Source organism: Canis lupus, chromosome 22, assembly GCF_011100685.1.
Source record: "Canis lupus familiaris isolate Mischka breed German Shepherd chromosome 22, alternate assembly UU_Cfam_GSD_1.0, whole genome shotgun sequence".
Classification (NCBI taxonomy): domain Eukaryota; kingdom Metazoa; phylum Chordata; class Mammalia; order Carnivora; family Canidae; genus Canis; species Canis lupus.
Window position 1 is genome coordinate 52,493,965 of NC_049243.1, and position 21,764 is coordinate 52,515,728.

At 40.9% G+C, this 21,764-nt stretch overlaps 1 protein-coding gene and 2 long non-coding RNA genes across 18 annotated transcripts in view; 2 read left to right on the forward strand and 1 right to left on the reverse strand.

The window, feature by feature from the left end:
- The window catches only part of LOC111091702, a 29,087-nt gene extending 26,040 nt beyond the window's left edge, over positions 1-3,047 (reverse strand). The window contains exons 1-2 of one of the 2 annotated variants that reach the window (XR_005376551.1): positions 2,143-3,047; positions 1,720-1,904 (exon numbers count right to left, since the gene is read on the reverse strand). This is a non-coding gene — a long non-coding RNA (uncharacterized LOC111091702). The remainder of the gene's footprint in view (positions 1-1,719; positions 1,905-2,142) is intronic. The other variant, XR_005376550.1, reaches the window with a different exon arrangement.
- The window catches only part of ERCC5 (ERCC excision repair 5, endonuclease), a 33,847-nt gene continuing 14,475 nt past the window's right edge, over positions 2,393-21,764 (forward strand). For 11 of the 15 annotated variants that reach the window (XR_005376546.1, XR_005376547.1, XR_005376548.1 and 8 more), the window contains exons 1-8: positions 2,393-2,796; positions 9,070-9,245; positions 10,971-11,086; positions 11,581-11,667; positions 13,116-13,176; positions 15,334-15,477; positions 18,039-18,246; positions 18,986-20,062. Coding sequence is in view for 11 of the 15 variants with exons in the window: in XM_038570001.1 (XP_038425929.1) it covers positions 2,709-2,796; positions 9,070-9,245; positions 10,971-11,086; positions 11,581-11,667; positions 13,116-13,176; positions 15,334-15,477; positions 18,039-18,246; positions 18,986-20,062 (1,957 nt within the window). In the remaining 4 variants the exon portion in view is untranslated. Of the gene's footprint in view, positions 2,818-9,069; positions 9,246-10,970; positions 11,087-11,580; positions 11,668-13,115; positions 13,177-13,672; positions 13,933-15,327; positions 15,478-18,038; positions 18,247-18,985; positions 20,063-21,764 lie in introns of all 15 variants that reach the window. The other 4 variants (XM_038570006.1, XM_038570003.1, XM_038570004.1 and 1 more) reach the window with 4 other exon arrangements.
- On the forward strand, positions 2,831-4,656 carry LOC119865227. The gene is made up of 3 exons (XR_005376552.1): positions 2,831-3,233; positions 3,343-3,390; positions 4,604-4,656. It is a non-coding gene; the product is annotated as an uncharacterized LOC119865227 (long non-coding RNA).

Genomic DNA, 21,764 nt, shown 5'->3' on the forward strand with positions numbered 1-21,764 from the left:
GCTTTGCATCACTACGCGCAAGTTAAGATTAATGTTTCTGTGCTTATTTCTGCATTGGTTGGGGATAATAGCATCTATTTTATAAATTGTTCTGAAGAATAAGTGAATGCATGTACAGTGTTTAGAAGAGTGCTTTGCAGACAGTGCTTGCTATTATTACTCCAAAAGTGTGTATTACTGCTCAGAATCTTGAGAACTCCTTAAGTAAGTCAAATACACACCCCTTAGTGACTGTTCCCTCAAAAGAATATTTTGTATTCAAGCAATGTTGCTCTGGTTTTAAAAGCACATGTAATATTCAGATGCCTATGTTGCTATTTGTTTTTACCCAGCTTGTAGACATAAAAAATGTTTTAGATGAAATTCTGAAATTGTTCCTATCCCCAGTGCTACACCCCATCATTAGGCCAGGCTGGTGCAGTAGCCAAAACACGTCCAAACTTGCCTTGTCCCAGACAACTTGCTCTGGGATTCATCACAGTTTGCATATCGGTTTTACTCATAGCATTTTTCTCCCTCGATCATTCACTCAGTGAACTAATTTGATCACTATTACCCACTAGGTGTTTCATATAAAAATCACCGATCTCAGGACCCTAAGAAATAGGTGGCACCACTATTTCCCCCCCAGACCCTCACTGGTGAAGAAACTTGCTTAGGATCATCGGGTGTCTCCGTTTACTAGTGCTGCCATAACATACCACAGACTGCAGTGCTTAACCAGCAGAAATGTATTTTTTGCAGTTCTGGAGGCTGCAAGTTTGAGATCAAGGGTTGACAGGTTTGGTTTTACCTGAGCCTTTCTCCTTGTCTTGTGTCCTCACAGGCTTTGTCCTCAGTGTGCACATCCTTGGTGTCTGTGTGCCCAAATTCCCTCTCATAAGGGCACCAGTCAGAATGGGTTAGGTTCACCCTCACAGCCTCATTTTAACTTAATCACCCTTCAAAGGCCAATCTCCAAGTACAGTCACGTTCTGAGGTGTTGGGGTTTAGGGGATTGCCATATAAATTTTGGAGGTGAACAGAGAGCTGAGCCCACCAACAGGGTTATGATGTGGCTTGGGCAGGATTTGGACCACGGGCTGACTGACTTGTGAGGACATTCTCTTTCAGGAGGATGCAAGATACACCCCACAGCTTTAGAGGCTGAAATAAGTCCTTCAGGCAATATTTATGGAACACCTGCTAAGTGTATGGAGTGTATGTGGGGTCCTAACAGTCAACAAAACAGCTCTTGGCTTCAGTAAGTCTATAGCCTCCTGTGGAGGGGAGGGGGACGACAAACATTGAACAGGCAATTATATTAACCTCTGTAAAATACAACTAGTAACCATTCCTGGGAATGACTCCACAAATGGGAGTAAAGACCAAAAAAAAAAAAAAAAAAAGAAAAAAAAAAAAAACCACAAAACCCCCCCAAAATTGTGCAATGGTTTTCCTAAAAAGTAATTTTTAAAAAAGATTTTATTTATTCGTGAGAGACACAGAGAGGCAGAGACCTAGAGGGAGAAGCAGGCTCCCTGCGGGCAGCCAGCCCTATGCGGGACTCGATCCCAGGATCTCGGGATCATGACCTGAGTCGGAGGCTGACGCCACCCGGGCTGCCCTAAATCAACCTTTCCATTGAGCTTCAACCTCGTTTCTATACAAGTCAGAACCAATATGTATGATGAGCTATCATTTATTGAATGGTAGTGGTAAGCAGTCTTCATACATCACCTGTATTCCTACCTAACACAGTCCGTAAGATGGATCTTCCGCCCCATCTGCAGAGGAAACGCCAAGCCCTCAACAAGGCCGAACACTAGGACGCGGCGTGGTCGGGATCGGACTCTGGGCCTGCAACCGCCTTTCCAGCAACTCCTCTCGCGATCGAGTCCCTTCTTCTGCTCGTCACTTCTGACCTACGGAACATGGAATCCTACATTTAGACACCGGAGAAAAAGCAAACTATATTTCAAGGGCTAAGGCTTTTAAAAGGTGGTTAAGTTAAAAAAAAAACAAAAACGATGCCCTATTATTATCTAGCTACCACAGGGTGTCGGACAAAACACGTGTTCGTTTAAAAACCTCAGCCAAGCATCCCCCTTTCTGTGGTCGCCTCTCCTGTAAAACAACAGTCGGTATTAAGGGTTTGCACACCTGGCGGCGGGCGGGGAGAAAGTGATCCGCAAAAGCCACGTGGAGAGCTGTCACGTCAGCGAGGAGATGCTCCGCATCGCGGTAACGGTTAGCGGCGACCATGCCCGCGTGGAGGCGGTTCGGGAACAGCAGGACACAAACACAGCGACGGAACCCGCCCCGCTTCCGGGGTTGGAGAGGCGCAGCCAATATACGTGAGCCAGGAGGCGGGACTTCCGTCTGGAGCCCTGCATTAGACGGAAGCGGGCGCTCCCGTTTTGCGTCAGTTTACGCACTGACTCCAGAAGACAGGCTGTGTGGGGGAACCCCTCCTGGCGGTTCGTCTCGCCGACGGCGCCCCCGCCGCTCCTCCGTTTAGAGTGCGTAGGTTTGGGGCAAACCTTGGGCGAGAGGAGGACTTGCTCTTGCCGACGCCGGCCCTTCTCTGGCCCCGCCTTTCTCCCGTGAGGCAGTGTCGCCACCCGGAAGTACCGCTGCGGCCGCGTTACCGTCCGTCTTCCCCCGGTGCGAGGCTTGGAATTGAAGGGCGACTGCGCCCCTGCCGCGCCGCCCGTCGCCGCAGCCTCATGGGGGTCCACGGGCTCTGGAAGCTGCTGGAGTGCTCCGGGCGGCAGGTCAGCCCGGAGACCCTGGAAGGGAAGATCCTCGCCGTGGGTATCCTTGACGTGTTCTCGGGTGCGGGATTCTCGCCAGGAGTTCCTCGCTGTGGGCTCCCCACTGGGCGCGGCGCGGCGCGGGGCGGGGCGGGGCGGGCAGGATGCCAGGCGCACTCGGGGGGTGCAGGAGAACCTCCTTGATGACCTTTTCTCTCCCCGAGGGTCTGCCCTTCCCTGCTTTGGGGTCAGGCCACCCAGGATTGGCCGACCTCGGGTTTTGTCCCGTAGGGTGTGTGTGTGTCGTCTGGGAGGTGGCAGTGATGGTGGTATCCACACACAGGGTCGGTGTGAGTCATAAAGGGGTTGCGTAAGGGACAGGAGCTTAGTGAACATTGTAAGGCTTAGAAGGAGGATCCCTGCTGGGAGATCAGCCTGCAGCGGACTTCCCCGCCGGGAGTCGTACTTGCTGTCCCGACTTCTGCTCCACTTAGGCTTGTTAGAAGAAGGGTGGCGGGGACAGGGGTTGGACCTTTTTTTTTTTTTTTTTTCTTTTCTAAAAAGTAACTTTTACTATTTTTTTTTTTAATTATGGGTTTTGGAATAGGAAAGCGATGTTGTACAACACTGGGAAGACTTCAAAAGAGAAACAGGGGTCGGTTGGTTGTTTTGTTTTCTCCTCCTAGTCTCTATGATGGACTTTAAAGGACTGTCGTTTGTGTATCTGTCTGGTTTGGTGTCTTTGGAATTAAACGTTTTAATTTTTTTTTTTTTAAATTGTGATCCTGTATTCCTTTTCTTTTTTTATTATTTTTAAAAAATTAAATTCAGGGATCCCTGGGTGGCGCAGAGGTTTGGCGCCTGCCTTTGGCCCAGGGCACGATCCTGGAGTCCCGGGATCGAGTCCCACATCGGGCTCCTGGTGCATGGAGCCTGCTTCTCCCTCTGCCTGTGTCTCTGCCTCTCTCTCTCTCTCTCTCTGTGACTATCATAAAAAAAAAAAAATTAAATTCAGTTTGCCAACATATAGTATAATGCCCAGTGCTCATCTCATCATGTGCCCTCCCTAATGCCCAGCACCTAGTTACCCCATCTCCCAACGCCTTCCCAAATGTTTGTCTTCTTTATCAAAATATGAATACTCATGAAAGTTTGGTCTTTTTTATTTGTTAAGCGTTCTCCTCCTTTCCGTCCTCCTTTTTTTTTTGAATGGCTGTTCTGTTCTGGAAGCTGGTGGCACCTTACACCAGTTCTTTACATGGGAACTTATGAGCCTAGGAGTTCATAAGGGAGGTGGAGGAGAGAATCATGTAAATAATTCTTGTCGGTGGTAAATGCAGTTTAAGAATGGGTAAGAATTCTGCGAAAGGAGCCACATAGAGGAACCATTATTTAGCCTGGAGACAACTCATAGTGGAACACTGAAAATTTTCAAATTAAAGTTAAGATGATGATTATATTTTCAGCAGTGTGAATAATCTTGAACTATGTCTGTAACAAGTTGTGGCTTGCTGAAAAGTTTTTATGCAGGATACCATGCGTAGGGGAAAGGGAAAGGTGCTGGTGGTTGTTTTTAAGCACATGTGCTATTGTTGCCCTCTAGTGGTTCTTCAAATCACTGCTTCCTAAAGATTTTCATCATAGACCGGTACCTGGAGGAAAGCGCAGTTTTCAGTGACAGGAACCCTTCAAACTTCAGCAAAGACTTAGGCATTTTATGTTGCAGCCCCTATGAAGAATTAACAATTTATAAAATCTTTAAGATGACACATGAAGTTCAGCATTCTAATTTTTTAGGAAGTTGTCCAAAGTAAGGAAGGTAAATCATTTAATTAATTAATTTTTTAAAAATTTTTTATTTATGATAGTCACACAGAGAGAGAGAGAGAGAGGCAGAGACATAGGCAGAGGGAGAAGCAGGCTCCATGCACCTGGAGCCCGATGTGGGATTCGATCCCGGGTCTCCAGGATCGCGCCCTGGGCCAAAGGCAGGCGCCAAACCGCTGCGCCACCCAGGGATCCCAAATCATTTAATTTAGAATTTAGATTATTTTTAGATGACCCAGGAGCTCTTTTGGGACATGAAATGATTTTCATGAGGTTATTAAGTTTTTCTGAAAGAACAAATCATTTAAAGAGGACTGTCAAAGATCTTTCACTTATAATTACAATCTCATTTATATACGTATGTGTATAAAAATATATGTAGGGATCCCTGGGTGGCGCAGCGGTTTGGCGCCTGCCTTTGGCCCAGGGCGCGATCCTGGAGACCCGGGATCGAATCCCACATCAGGCTCCCGGTGCATGGAGCCTGCTTCTCCCTCTGCCTGTGTCTCTGCCTCTCTCTCTCTCTCTCTCTGTGACTATCATAAATAAATAAATAAAAAAAATTAAAAAAAAATATATGTAAAAGAATATTTGATTGCTGTTTTATAATTGATTTTGCTTTGTTTCATTTTCATGGGAATTTGAATTAAGATATCTGACCTATATTCCATTTTTTGGTCTTTTTTGTTAAGAAATTATCTACGACGTACTAGGTTCATAAGTTACTCGTGGATCCTTAAAATACATTTTTTAAAAATTTTTATTTATTTATGATAGTCACACAGAGAGAGAGAGAGAGAGGCAGAGACATAGGCAGAGGGAGAAGCAGGCTCCATGCACCGGGAGCCCGACGTGGGACTCGATCCCGGGACTCCAGGATCACAGCCTGGGCCAAAGGCAGGCACCAAACCGCTGCGCCACCCAGGGATCCCTAAAATACATTTTTTAAAACCATCTATAAGTGAGTGTCTTGTTTATTTATCCAATCTAAATGTGCCCAATAACAATTAACAGTTTAACTTTAGTTTCTTATGAATATTAGCATACAAAATGCATTTGTAAAATGCATTTACGTCTCTTAGCAAAATATTACACTCTCTTTAAGCTATGCACACTAATTGGTATTAAATTGTAAGTCACCTACCAATAGAACTAAAGTAATTTACCTTTCATTTCAGAATGTTATTGGTCCTTTGGGTCTTATCTATAAAATGTTTCTGGCTTTGCTGTGGATTTAATTTTTTTCCAGCTGTTCCTTTTTTTTTTTTTTATAGACTTACTGAAATTAGACAAGTCTTTTTTTTTTTTAAGATTTTATTTATTTATTCATGGGAGACACACACACAGAGAGCGAGAGACAGAGAGAGAGAGAGAGAGAGAGAGAGAGAGACCAAGACACAGGCAGAGGAAGAAACAGGCTCCATGCAGGGAGCCTGACATGGGACTTGATCTGGGGTCTCCAGGATCAGGCCCTGGGCTGAAGTCTTATTCATATATTTTCAGAATGCCTAATTTTACATATATTTTAAAAAATAATTTTAAGATGGAACTTTCAACTTTGAGACTACGTATGATTAATTAAAAAAAGTCTAGATTTTGAATTTTAAGCATATGAATGCTAGTAATCTCTGTCTTAAAAGCTTTATATCGAGTTTGAAAGGGTAGCAGAGTTGAGAGCCACTGATCTGAAAATAGATTTTCTCATTGATTATAGCATTTAAAGTAATGGTTTAAGTGGAAACTTAATCCTGTACAGCAGTGTAGCAAGCAGAAATACTTATCCAGTACAGTACAAAGTCATCACCAAATCCTACTTCCAAGGTAAATCTTTAACCTGCTACTTCTCATTGTCACTTTACTAGGCCTATTATAACTAGTTTTAAAACTAGTTTCCTTCTAGTTTATTGCCCACTTGTCGCTAGGGTGATCTTTAAGTCATGGCCCAGGGGCTGTACACCCTTATCAACTCTCTTGTTCCTGGGGCTATGTTCTTGCCATATTGTCCTTTGATGGAATCATGCTTCTCTTCTAGGACATTAACGTTCGCTGCTCCTGTTCATTCAGCTCTCTGCTAATTCTTCACATAGGCCTTCCCTAATTAGTCATTGACCCCCGCTCATGTCCTTTTACTCTGCTCTATTTACTTTTTTATATTATATAATATATCTATATGTATTATATCTATAATTTTTCTGTTACTTTATTTTTTTCCTTTTTAATTGTTCATCTTCCCCATTAGAGTACAAGCTTGGATTCAGACACCCTATCTGTTACTTTCAGGGCTCTGTTTTTTTTTTTTTTTTTAAGATTTTATTATTGAAGAGAGAAAGAACATGAGGAAGGGGGAAAAGCAGAGGGAGAGGGAGAAGCAGACTCTCCACTGAGCAGGGAGCCTGACATGGGGCTCGATCCAAGGACCCTGGGATCATGACCTGAGCAGACACCTAACTGATTGAGCCACACAGGCACCCTGTTCAGGGCTATTGTTTGCTATTCTATCCCAAGAATTTGGGCCACTATGCTAGCACATAGTAGCACTCAAATATTGGAATGAGTAGAATAATAGCTTGCTTTCCACTAGTTACTTTGTTACACAGTGTTTATTGAGTTAATTGTTGATGGGTCTAATTTGTTTTATGGTTATAAATTGGGTAATGTACATCTATTTAAATACTATTCAGCTCACTTAATATCAAGTATTTGTTGCCTCCTATATGCTCTCGGAAAGGGAGAGCCTTGCACAGAAGTGTGGTCTAGCTAAACAAGACATGGATCTCACTGGTTTTTCCCTCCATTAGATTGTAAACTCCACGAGGGCAAACCCTTTGTTTCATTCAGGGCTGTATCCCCAATGGGATTTCTGTCATGTAATAAGTAATATATTTTTGAATAGGAGCCTATAAGTGGAGGTCTTTATCTGGGCTGAGGAAGTGACCATTAGACTGAGACCTGTGAATCATAGGTAACTAAGCTAAGAGAGGAAGGAGCATGTGAGAAGACCCCGGAGGCAGGAAAAATCTCTCTTCAAGATAGATTAAAAGATGGAATTGATAGAAGCTGGTAGTGTTTGGATGAGGGGAGCGTTGGGGATGACAGCATTCTGGCTCTGGTGAATGGGGGTGACATTCTCTGCAATGGGGGCATAAGCAGCCTGGTGGAAAAGATGTGGAGAAGGAGGCAAACCATAAGAGAGACACTCGTAACTCTAGGAAGCAAACCAAGGGTCCCTGGAGGGGAGGTGGGCAGGGGGGATGGGATAACTGGGCGATGGGCATTAAGGAGGGCATGTGGTGTAATGAGCACTGGGTATTGTATGCAACTGATGAATCACTAAATTCCACCCCTGAAACTGATAATGCAGTATATGGTAATTACCTTGAATTTAAGTAGGTAAATAAATAGGAATAAAAGAAAAAAATAGATGTGGAGTTTAGTTTTGATTATGTCAAGTTGGGAATGTATGCAAGGCACCAGGTAGAGATGTCAACTAGGCCATCTAGTCTAGGAGTCAGGACAGAGTCCTGGGGCAGCCTACTGGATAGAGAGGGTGTGGTGCGGAGGTGCTAAGGTAGCCTGGGGAGCCAGTGCAGCAGGAGGAAGGGCTGGGGGCTCAGGAGAGCTCTGCTGAAGTCATGCCTGAGCAGCAAGTTAGAGGAGTGGGTAGAGAGATGGAGAGCAGGAAAACCAACATCACCCTGTCCATCTGATGGACAAATAGGAAATAATTTAGTAAGAAGCATTTTTTACAAAAGTTAAATCCAGGAAAACATAAATTACTTAAAATTGCAAAAGAGCTAACTATTGTTCATATTTTGGCATCTGAACTTCTAGTTTTTCATATTTAACATACCATGTATATTATAAAACGTAATTATGCATTCCATAGTCCTGTAAGCTGTTTCATGTCCTTTAATATTTAGTCTTTCTTATCACTATACATGCTGCCATAGCTTCCAGTTTTGAGGGCTGTTTGATATTCCAGCAAATCCGTATATCATAGTTCAGTTTAAGTAAAGACCTGTTGGAAAACTTTTCCATTGTTTTTCATATTTTCATCACTGTAAGCATTCTTAGAAGTAACTTTAATTGTGACTATATGATGATTTTCTGAGAATAAAGTGCCTGGAAATAGAAGTAGTAAAATAGAAATGCCAGTTTTTACATTTTTTGCTAATATTGTCAAATTGTTCCCCAGAAGAGTTGTGCTTAATTTACTAAAATTCTGTAGAGATTATTAGTTTTTTTGAAGAAGCAACTGTTTACAATTAGATTTTTTTTAAATCACACATATATTGATGTACGGTTTTACATACAGTCTGTGAATAGTAGTAATGAGAGTTCAAATAAACTGATTTTAGGTAGATTCTATTAGGGCTCAACATTTTTCAATTTCTCATGAACTGATGGGGCTTAGTTTCAGGGTCTAGATGATATCAGTTACTAGAACTTGAAGTTGTGGGGATGAGGGAAGAAATACCAAAATACTTTCCATTAACAATTTTTCCAGATATTAGCATTTGGTTAAACCAGGCACTAAGAGGGGTCCGGGATTGCCATGGGAACTCAATAGGAAATGCTCATCTTCTCACTTTGTTTCATCGGCTCTGCAAACTCTTATTTTTTCGAATTCGTCCTATTTTTGTATTTGATGGGGATGCTCCACTATTGAAGAAACAGACTTTGGTAAGAATCATTTTTTTTCTTTCTGCATTCTTAGAGAAACATAGAACTTTAGTTTTCTCTGTAGAATTTTGGATGCCAAGACTTATTTTGACATATATCCAACTTAATTTCAACTTTTAAAAAAAATTTATCTTGAACACATCAACATTTTTTTTTAAACGATTATTTGTGAGACTATATCCTGGGTGTAGTGATGAAATTCAGCTTTTAATAGAATGACTAAATCCTTACATTTGAGAGTTTTCCTTTTAGAATATCTTAGGTGTTCTACGTGTGTTTCAGTTGTGCTGCTGAGTATGATAGTCTGTTGGGGAGATGCCTCCATGAATTTGAGAGCGTGGGTCCTCAGTGTTTAAAGACTAATTGGATTTTATGTGGTGCCAGGTGTGACTAATGTGGATTATTGAGGAAGGAAGTTGACCAGGATGTAAAAGAATGACACTGAGTTTCTTCATTCTGAAAGTAGTTTGAAACAATATTGGAACAAAGTTGTGAGCTTTGGAGTAATTGTGTAACCCCCGCCTTGCCCCCCACTGCCCATGACAGCACCCATTTGAACATAGGACTTTTTATGCGTTGAAAATGCCAGTTCATCACTTCATAATCACACCAGACAGACATTGTCTAATTTAGTGAGGATGTAGGATAAGAGTAAGGATCAGTAAATGTTTGGAGACATTTGTTCCCCCAATAAAAGGTCTATCTAGACTTGCATGTTACAGTTTTAAATTATCCAAGGCACATTGTATCAGGAACTCCTTGGAAGGATTAGACAGGAAAAAAGAACTCCAGAATTTATCTACTAGTAAACATCTCCCTAATTCCCCAGCCCCATGATAAAGGTTTTAGCTAACACTACTATAGTAATCATTTTGTAATATATAAGTGTACCAAATCAACACATTGTATATCTTAAACTTTCCACAGTGTTCTATGTCTGTTATATTTTAATTAAAAAAAAGAAAGAAAGGAAAATAATGTTTTGGTATTTCCTTCTTATATTCCATCATAAGCATGGAGAGTATTCCATTTTTTCCTGCATGGACATTTCTTACAAGATTCTTCTGTACATTTTAGGATTTCTTATGATATAATCTTGAATGTTGAGGGACAGAATGGCATGTTAGTAATGTACTTTTTAATTTTGATTTTTATTTTCTTTGAGAGAAAGCGAGAGGAAGAGCAGGGGGAGGGGCAGAGGCAGAGGGAGAGAGAATCTCAAGCATACTCCCTGCTGAGCATGGTTCTGACACAGAGCTCATTCCCATGACCCAGAGATCATGACTGGAGTCATGAAGTTAGGAGTTGGAAGCTTAACTGGCTGAGCCACCGGGAGCCCCAAGTAATGTATTTTTATAAAGATCAGTATCAGATTGGTTTTGGCAATTTTAAAGAATATGTTAATAACCCCTTTTGAGAGACATTTGCTTAATTATATACTAATAAGTTTTAGGCTTCTGGGGGATGTTAAAGGCTATTTAAAAGAAACTGAAAGTAATACTTTCCCAAACACTATATCCTAGCCAGTCCGTTTAGTCGTAGGGAGATGGAGACGTCTGTCTTTTGCGTAGCAGGAACATACCCACTGATGTAACGGTTGGGAGGAAATACTAAAGCAGTCATAATCTGAAAACTCAGACAAACTAAATCCTATGGAGAAAAGTCACAGAAATGTTTTTAATATACTAACTCCCTGAAACAGTCTTGTGTCCTTTGTTTTCACAGGCTAAGAGAAGGCATAGAAAGGATTTGGCAGCCACCGACTCCAGAAAAACGACAGAGAAGCTTTTGAAAACATTTTTGAAAAGACAGGCTATCAAAACTGCCTTAAAAAGCAAAAGGCAAGAAGCAAATTACATTACTTTTGAAGATTAAGAGCTTTTAGTTTTTGTGTTGGATTCCTGTGGTTCCCTTTCCCTGATTTTAACTTGCAGATCACAGAGAGTGAAATCAGAGGAATAAGTGGGCTATCCATTGGACTCAGTAACTGGAAGTTGTGAAAATTCTCTGTTCGGTGAAGATCAGCTCTGATATGAGAATGGAAAGCTGTGGTAGTGGTTGTGGGCACTTTATACTTTGATTAGATGCATCTCTGTGCCTGCAGATGAGGCCCTGGCTGAGGTGCCTGGAGCCAGAGCTCCAGTGAGTTTTCCATTCTCCTGAGGGCATGCTTGCTTTAACAGCAGCAGCCAGGGCTGCAGGGTGAACCTGCTACAGCCCTGTGTTTTCCCCCCTCTCACCCCCTCCTCAGTGCCTATGTCCTCAGTTGGGGCATCTTACTGACTCAACATCCTATTTCCTGTCACCTCTGCTTAAGTCTGTGTGTGCTTTTCAGAGACGAAGCACTCCCCAGTCTTACTCAAGTTCGAAGAGAAGATGACATCTATGTTTTGCCACCTTTACAGAAGGAAGAGAAAAATAGGTAAATGTTTAACTGTTTAAAACTAGTAATTGTCTATATTTATGTTTTTATCTACATGATAAGACATGTAGGAATTAATGCATCTGAAAATGCATTCTCAACACCTTTTAGAATGTTTTTCAAAGACTAAGATTTTTAGTTACTAACTTGTCCTTGTGGTTTGGTAGTTTGTGTTGGTTTGTCTCTTCATTCTGCAGACCCTGTGTTAGCACTGTTCCTGTGTAATTTATGAAGGTGTGGATTTCCATTTTTCCTATCCTTTGCTTACACTTGTCGTCTCTGCCTGTTTCTCAGCTCGAGTCATCTTTCTGTCACCACCACGCTACAAGATGACACACAACATCCTTGCTAAATCTAGTAGGTACTTCGCAGGTGTCAGCTTACTGTACTTTTCAGCTGCACGTGACGTGGCATTTGTGTTGTCCTGCTATCTGGGCACCTCTCTGGCCACTTTCTCAGGCTCCTCTGTGGACTGTCCCTCTGGGTCCCTGTTCACTATCAGTGGCTTCTGTGGCTGAAGTGCAGGAGGGGGGCCAGGAAGTGTGTCTCTGCCCTCACCTGCCTGCATTCCTTTCTCAGGGGCTCTGGAGACACCAGGTAGCTTTCGAATCAGGCCAGTTCTGTTTATCTAGAGTTCTCTAGAGTTCTATAGATGATCAGGCTGTATAGAACAAGCTCACATTAAGCAAACTCAAAGAATATCAGAATGTTTATATATTAACTTAGAGTGAGAAACTAACCAAACAGACCAGAATTCTCTTGTTGGCCGCTCAAGAAGTATGCTCCTCCTCACTTCTTTCTCTGTCTTTGATCTTCCCTTTTTGCTGGAACCCCTACCCACCAAGTTCAATCTCTGCTTTGTGGTGTAGAAGCTCTTAAAACCCAAACCTGATAATTTCATTTCAGAGCTTGAAATGCTTCCCAGCTTCTCATTTCTTTAGGATAAAACTTCATCCTCTTAATCACATGCTTCTCCAACCTCACCAGGTCCTCTCTATCATCTCCAGGCAGGCTTTCTTTCCCTTGTTTCCAGATGTTTATAGGATGTAGTGTTGCTGCATGGAACACTTGTCTCCATGAATGTTCCCCAGACTCTACAACTGTACCTTTCTTATTTGTGGCTAAGTCCAAGCAGTGCAATTGCCAGAGATTCCAGAAAACTTTAGGACCCCCCCACCCCACCCCGCCAATCCACTTTGGAGTGAGATAATTCCCCTTATTGCAACTTTAGCAACCTGCTCCTCCTTTGTGATGGACATCGTTAGATTGTATTGTGGTTGCTCTCTGGCATGTGTCCCCTCCTGACTGGCTGTGGGAACAATGACAGCACGTATCATGCCATCTTAGGTACCATTGTAGCTCCTACAACTAGTGGCCCCTTGCTCAGGAAATATTTTTATAAGTTATCATTAAATCATAGATACGATAAATGTATGCTTGACTTTCAGTTCAGAAGAGGAAGATGAAAGAGAATGGCAAGAAAGAATGAGTCAAAAACAAGCATTACAGGTACTTAATGTAATTTTTGAATTCAGAATATATTCTGTTATTTGAAGTGAATGACACGAAAATGAATAATGAGGTAGTATGAATTTATGGAAGTTCCTGGTAAAAAAAAAAAATAGATGCCTTCTTTATTGTGTGTGTGTATATGTGTATGTGTATATGCATGTGTTTGTCTGTACAAATACACAGGCACCCATACACGTTTTGCCTATTTATATGGCATTTGCCATTATGCATACGTGGATATCCAAAATAAGCCATCTTTCTTTTACAACCAACAACTAAACAAACAATAAGTATACATAGTAATACCTACTTGTGTAAAAATAGAGAAAACGTACTACCCATAAATGACTTCAGGTAACATTTTGGTATGTATCAGCCCATTCTCCCACCCCACTCCTTATGGTTGAGCATCTGTGTGTATTTGGGTGTGTGTACATGTTAGGTATACATGCATGCATATATATGTGAATGTATGTCTGTGCCTATGTTCTAGGTATCCGTTGCTTGGTGGCACGAAAACGGTTGTTTGTCACCCTCCTCTCGCCGTTCCGGGTGCTGTTTAGCTCAGCAAGGCAGTCCTCTCCGCACGTGATCCCGTGTAAATGCAGGCAGTCCGTAGCTGGGGCTGAAGTCCCCTCCAGGGCTTCCTTACTCACGTGTCTGGCAGTTGATGCTGGCTGCCCATCCAAACACCTGCCTGTGGCTTCTCCGTGTGGCCTGGGCTCATTCACAGCATGGCACTTTGTTCCAAAGGCAAGCATCCCAAGAACAAGTGGCTGGCAGAGTGCTGCGGCCTTTCCTAGCCAGCTTCGGATGTAGTGCTGCCTCCCTCCTGTGTGCATTCTGTCTGGGAGAAGTTGGTCAGTGAGGCCAGCCCCTATTTAAGGGGAGAGGAATTAGATGAAAGAGTGTCCGAGAATCTGTGGTCATGTTTTAAAACCATCACCTCAAATATTTTAATGAATGACATTTTTACAAATTAATGTACTGTAATAAGACTTTTGAGGTACAAGCCTCAACTTCTGCATTATTAATACAGCAAATGACAGCAGTCGTGGTGAAGACCATGAACATTGTGATTAAAAAGACGTGCATTTAGGTACGGACTGTTCTGTGCCTAGCTATGTGTTCTTAGACAATTTAACTTCTCCAAGGCTTTATTTCCCTTTTCTTTTTTTCCTTTTCTCTTCTCTTCTCTTCTCTTCTCTTCTCTTCTCTTCTCTTCTCTTCTCTTCTCTTCTTTTCTTTCTTTTTTTTTTTTTTGTAAAACAAAAATACTAACGATGCCTACCTCGGAGGGCTGATGGGAACAGAAAGGTGCTCCCTTAGTGTGGGGAAAGCACGGGGTGTTCTGAGCTTGACTGGCCTAAGTGCCGGCTGACTTGCACGTACACCTATACAACATACCTACATATAAGACAGCAAATTGTATTATTTTATTTTCTTTACGAATGAAGAGTTTTAAATTATTTTTGGTAATTATTTAAAATTTAGAAAAGTTTTTTACTTTTTGATGTCTGAATTTCTCACTTATCATTTCATTTTTGATTATAGGTTAAGAACAAAACAAAGCTAATCTAATTAAGGGAGTTACAGATATTGTTCAAATCCAAAAGGCCTGCCTTTTGAATCCCTGCCTTACTGCCCTTGTACTTGCTATTCCTGCGGCCTGGGATGTCATTGATCAGTCTTGTTGGTGTCTTTCAAGTCCCTGCTCACATGTCATTTTTTAATGAGGTCTTCTTTAACAAATGTTGTCTCTCTTCCTCTTCTCCTAATCTACTCTCGTATCAGATTAACCTGCTTTATTTTCTTGTTCATTTATTTATTTGTTTGGTTATCATATGTCTTTCTCCATGCCTAAGAGTAGGGACCTTATCTGGCATGATCTGCCCAGTACCCTAGCACCTAGAACAGTGCCTGGCACATTAGGAGTGTCGTAAGTATTTTTTTCTTCTTAGTGAATTGAGTGAGTGAATGGATATATTCCCTAATCTACCTATTCTCTGATACTTGTTGCAGGTTATGTACAACTGTGTTTAGTCTGTTGTAGATTTCGTAGAACTATGTCTACAGTAGGTGCAATAAATATCAGGATAAATAGAATTAAGTGAATGAAATGTAAATTTCATAGTTACATTTTACTCTTTACAGGAAGAGTTCTTTCATAATCCTCATGCCATAGATATTGAGTCTGAAGACTTTAGCAGCCTGCCTCTTGAAATAAAGCATGAAATCTTGACTGATATGAAAGAATTTACCAAGCGAAGAAGAACCTTATTTGAAGCAATGCCAGAGGTGAAATACACAACAACATAATGCTTAGAATTAAGAACTTCAGCAAAATTTTTGATTAGGAAAAGCAAATTGATAAGCATTACTTATATAACATCTATGTTCAGTAAACAGCATTTGTGTCTCAGAGATTCACAAAAATATTTGTAATATATATTTGATCCATTATATAATTTGTAAGTTTGGACTTATACATATTTCTTCAAAGAAGTCTTTTGACTCTCTACTTAAGACCACGGACACCTGGGTGACTCAGCTGGTTAAGCTTCTGACTCTTGATTTCAGCTCTAGTTATGATCTCAGGGTCAGGGGGATTGAGCCCTGCATTCGGCTCCACACTTAGCATGGGTCTTCCTGAGATTCTTTGTCTCTCACTCTCCCCTTGCTTGTGCATGCTCTCTCTAAAATGAATAAGTCTATAAAAAAATAAAATAAAAGCAGCAGGTCTTTCTCCTGCTCTGTGTTCTCATAACACCCTGTAATGTCTCTATAGTTTTTAGCATCCAAATGTGCCTGTTTTTCTCACTTCTATATTTTCAGCACCCAGGTCAGTATCTATCACATACTAAGTGCTCAGCATAGGCTTGGTGGTTCAATTCTTAGGTTAGTTCATAACTTATTTTAACCCTAGAATACTAATAGTAATATAGAACTGAATGACAATGGAAAAGTATGTTCTAACTTGAAATTCCAGGTGTCTCTTCTTTGGCTGCAGGCCTAGAAATGCAATTGGACCTTCATCTTCCTTCTTCCTCTTTCTAGACAATGATAATAGGGAATTCAGTAGTAAATTCTTCAACTTGGAGCATCTGCTGATGGCTCCACAGCCACAGAAACCTGGAGCAGGTGGTGTGTGGAGTTGGGGTCAAGCTTATCTCCTGCTCAAGCTACACCATTAATTACTACTGCTTTTAGTGGGTGAATGAGTTTTGTTTTCTTTTCTGCTGCTACCACCTATTATTTCTCACATCATTGTTTAACTCACTGTAGGATAGAATATACATTTGGCAGCAGCATAGTTCCTAATGAATGGATGTAGTGGTTTATTTTCCATAACTTTTTGAACACCTCTTAAATTGATACCAAAAATATGAAAAAGGCAGACAGGTCCTATTTCTTTCCCTATCAGTCCTTTGTTTTTCCATGAATAATGTGAGCACAGGAAAATACTAAGGTGTGGAGAAATGATATGGAAAGGACAGAAGTAAATTTATTTTCATTTCTAGGAGAAAAATCCGGGCTTAGTCTGTTTATCAGCATTTTATTTCTTGAGTGTGAAAGGATCTCTGGCTGGCCTTTGAGAAAATAGAATTTGGGTTATATAAACAACAGTGGTAAGGCATGGGAAGAAGGGAGATGGTCCCTAATGATTTGTTCCCTTTTGTTCTATTGTTATTTTGTTATCCAGAGCCTGGATCAGTAGATGGTAGAGTAGAGGGGTAGTGTTGCTCAGCAGCCCATGACATCTGTAATTCTGATAGGGAAGGGAGGGTCTGAGTCATCCAGGTTGGACCTTTGTATCTGTACATTGGGCAAATGCATTATTGAGAATAGTAATAATAGTAAGTATTAACATAATAGCAATAGAAGCAGTGTAGGGTTGACAACCTGTTTTTGATCTCACATCTACCCCTTAGTATCCTATGACTCTAGGGAGGCTACTTGTTTTGTCTCCGCTTTTTCATTTGTAGATGAGATAATGACACAGGTCTCATGGGGTGGCTGAAAATAAAATGGGATTATATGTATAAAACCTCCTAGAAAATGCCTTCCAGAAAATGCTTTATAATGTTATTTATTATCATAAATTATTTATTAGAGATAGAACCTACACAAGAGGGCATGAATAAAGGGGGGCAGAGGGAGATAATCCTCAAACAGACTCCCCCCCCCGCCCCCAACCCTAAGCACAGAGCCTGTCTAAATGTCATATCTCATGAGATCATGACCTGAGCCAAAACCAAAAGTTAGATGCTCAACTGACTGAGCCACCCAGGGGCCCCAGTTTACTTGCATATTTAGCTGCATTCCAGAAGGTTGTCTATTTATTAAGCCGTAATCAAAATGTCATGGTGCTTGGCATGCATTATGTGCTCAATAAATACTTTTTGAGTAAATGATTAAATCATAAACAGTATCCATGATTTCTTTTCTTTTGCCTGAATCTTTTTGTTTTAAAGATTATTTTTTAATAAGGTAGTTATAATTTTTTCCTAGTATTCAGATTTTACTTTTAAAATATGAAAATGTATGAGACGCCTGGGTGGCTCAGTGGTTAAGCGTCTGCCTTCGGCTCACAGCGTGATCCTGAAGTCCTGGGATCGAGTCCCACATTGGGCTCCCTGCATGGAGCCTGCTTCTCCCTCTGCCTATGTCTCTGCCTCTCTCTCTCTTTCTCTGTGTCTCTCATGAATAAATAAGTAAATAAAATCTTTTAAAAAAATATGAAAATGTCATCAGTGGAAAAAATCAATTACTCTTTGTTTCCTGGTGGGGAAAAGAAAGGAAATGGAATAATATCTGTTTTTAATACAAAAAAATAATTTTATTTATTTTTATTTTAGGAGTCTAATGACTTTTCACAGTATCAGCTCAAAGGCTTGCTTAAAAAAAACTATCTAAATGAACACATAGAAAATGTCCAAAAGGAAATGAATCAGCAACAGTCAGGACAAATCCAAAGGCAATATGAAGATGAAGGGGGCTTTTTGAAGGAGGTGGAGTCAAGGAGAGTGGTCTCTGAAGACACGTCGCATTACATCTTGATAAGAGGTATTGGGTAGCATCATTTACCTGATGGTTAAAAACCAAAAATATGTTGTGTCTCTGAATTCTAGGAACTACCACCATACTTGTGTAATAATAAATATATGTAGCCCTTAATGGATTACCTACTATTGTACTAACCTACTCTTTTTATTATGTATTTAAAATTTATTTATTTATTTACTCCCACTATAATTCACATATAGTGTATATTAGTTTCAGGTGTACAATATCATGATTCAACAATTCTGTACATTACTCAGTGGCCCTGTACAAACCACTTTAAAATTAAAAAGCAAATTAACTATTAGTGCTGTTTTTTAATTTAATTTAATTTAATTTAATTTAATTTAATTTAAATTCAGTTTGCCACCATATAGTATAATACCCAGTGGTCATCACATCACGTGCCCTCCTTAATGCCTGTCACCCAATTACCCTATCTCTTATTGCTATTTATTTATTTTTAATTTATTCATGCAGAGAGGCAGAGACATAGGCAGAGGGAGAAGCAGGTTCCCCGCAGGGTGTCCAATGCAGAACTCGATCCTAGAACCCTGGGATCATGCCCTGAGCTGAAGACAGATGCTCAACTACTGAGCCACCCAGGCGTCCCTCTTTTAGTGCTATTTAAATGAAAATTTATTACTTCATTTATGGGAACCAGTATTCTTTTATTGATCTTACTAGGAGTATATTATCTCACTGTAAAACTACATAATGAAAAGTTTTAATTTTTTTTAAGGTATTCAATCTAAGAAAGTTGCAGAGGATTCAAAGCCTCTGCCTTCTTCCAGTGAAATGCACAGCAGGTCTTTTGACGTGAAGTCATCTCCATGTGAGGAACTGAAGCCAGAGAAAGAACCTGCTGCTACCCCTCCTTCTCCAAGAACTTCCCTGGCAATGCAGGCTGCCATGCTGGGAAGCAACTCAGAAGAGGAGTGGGAGAGTGAGAAGCAAAAGCGATCTGATGCGAAGAATGCACCTGTGTCACCACTTACTGTATTAGCTATTCAGAAAGTTCTTGACGATGATGAAGACATGGAAGCACATGCCGGAAATGATGTGCAGACAGGAGGGTCAGGAGTGAAAAAGTTGCTTGAGAACAGTTGCTGTGAAGAAACTGTTGAAGATCTTAAAGAGGGAGATGGAGAGGGAATGCTCTTGCCAACAGGACCCCATCTACCCCTTATGAATTCTGCACATGAAACCAGCTCTGACACTGGCAAGAGGCTGGCAGACCCAGCTCATTTGTCACATCCTGTCTTCTGTCCAGGAAGTGTTCTAAAAGAAGAAATGTCACTTATGCATTTGGTGAGTGAGGCCTTTCAGAAAAGCGATGAGTTTACTGTTAAGGGTAGAGAAGACCCAGTTCCTTCAGAAAGCACAATGGTGATGCCCAGTGATGCGCCTGGACTCCAGAGTGGGAGAGAACTGAAACCAACTCCTGGGATGAGTTCAAGTTCTGTGTCAAGGAATGAAACATACACCAAAGAGCCTGAGCTACAAGAGCTTTGTCCATCGGGCAGCAAATATGATTCCTCTGTTCTTTCAAGTGATGATGAAACAGAATGTGAAAAAAATTGTGATTCTGAAATAATTGGCACTCTCCATTTGCAAGAAACGAGTAATACACAAAGTGTCCCTTTGGAGGCGATGAGTAACTTAGAAGATGCAGTATCCTTTAATGGTAAAGAGCCTGAGAATTGCCTGAAAACCATCCAAGAACATGAGACAGTGGAATCTGCAGACCAGGACTTAATTTCAGTTCCTAAGTCCATGGAGCCAATGGAAATGGACTCTGAAGAAAGTGAATCTGATGGTAAGTGCATTTGCGCTTCAGAGATACTGAACTGTAGGTTTCACTTCTACAGGAGCCACAGAGAGATTCTGTGGTTTAGTCTGTTACCACTAGTTACCACTTTGTTCAGATAATGAACTAGGAGCTCAGAAAGGTGAAACGGCTTTCCCAAGGACACACAGCTGATTCTTTTTTTTTTTTTTTTTAAAGGAGGGAGTAGCCTAGTTGGAAAAGGTAAAAGTGAGTCTTTTAACTTTATGTTTTGAAATAATGACAAAATTTTCTTTTAAAGATTTTATTTATTTGTATGAGAAAGAGTATAAGCAGGGGGAGGAGCAAAGGGAGAGGGAAAAACCCTGATGTGGGGCTAAGTCTCATGACCCCAGGATCATGACCTGAGCCAAAGACAGATACTTAACCGAGTCACCCGGGTGCCCCTGAAATAATTAAACTTCATACATTTAAAAGAATGTTACAAAACTTTCTGGTTCCTTCATCCAGTACCTGAATGACTAGCACTTTACCATGTTTGCTTTATTCTATCCCTGTCTTTTTATATATATTTATACACATATACATGCTTACTATATATTTATATCTGTACAGACTTCTATATGGTCGATCCTCATTCACAGATTTCTTATTTGCAAAATTGCCTACTTATTAACATTGATTTGTAACCCCAGAATCAATACACAGCAGTAGTATCTTTGTGGTCATTCATGGACCTGAGTAAAGTGTCTAGAAATTTGAATTGCCATACCACTCTCAGCTGCAGTTGCACAAGGTGTCAGTGTTTCAGCTGTCTCACAGAGGTGACCAGAAGGTAAACATGGGAGAGAGCAGTGCAGTGCAGACCGAGGAGCTCTGGCGTGAGCTAGTTGGATGGGGTTTGAATCCCAGTTCTGGCACCTGTTAGTGGGTCAGCCTCAGGCAAGTTTCTACACTCCAAAACCTCATTTTCTCTTTTGTAAGATAAAGAAATTATAGAGTTTACCAAGATTTAGGATTTGTGATTATAAATATATTTACTCTGTGAACAGTGACATATTCTGGATTCATTATTCACAGTGACTATATAGAACATACTGCTGTGAATTACAAGAATTGACTGTACACACACAAGCTAACTTTTTTCCTGGTATCTGCTGAGCTTCCCCATTCTAAAGTTACTGTTTCCTCTTTGTAATTAGTATTTTATGGAAAGGAATTTTTAAAAAAGGTTTTATTTATTTTTCATGAGTGATACAGAGACAGAGGCAGAGACATAGGCAGAGGGAGAAGCAGGCTCCTCGCAGGGAGCCCAGTGTGGGATTTGATCCCAGGACCCTGGGATCATGACCTGAGCTGAAGGCAGATGCTCAACTACTGAGCCACTCAGGTGCCTCTAATGGAAAGGAATTTTTGAGGCTATGTAAATACGCTGTTCCTGAAAAAGGCTTTGCCCACTTATTTTAGCATTTATTGATAACTTTTGCCTAAATAAATGATTACTACGATAGTTGCCAAATGGCAGTTTCCTAGTTCCATCGTTCTGTACGTATTTTTCATTTTACATCCTTTTATAAGGAAGATCTTCCCCTCTTCCTCACTTACTGTGTTTTTATATCAGTGTGGACTCAAGAATTCCTACTTTATTCAGTGATTTATGATGCTATCATACTTTATTGTTGGAATTGTCCTGGCTTTGGCCAGTAGGGGCCCCCTTCAGGCTGGCTTCTGT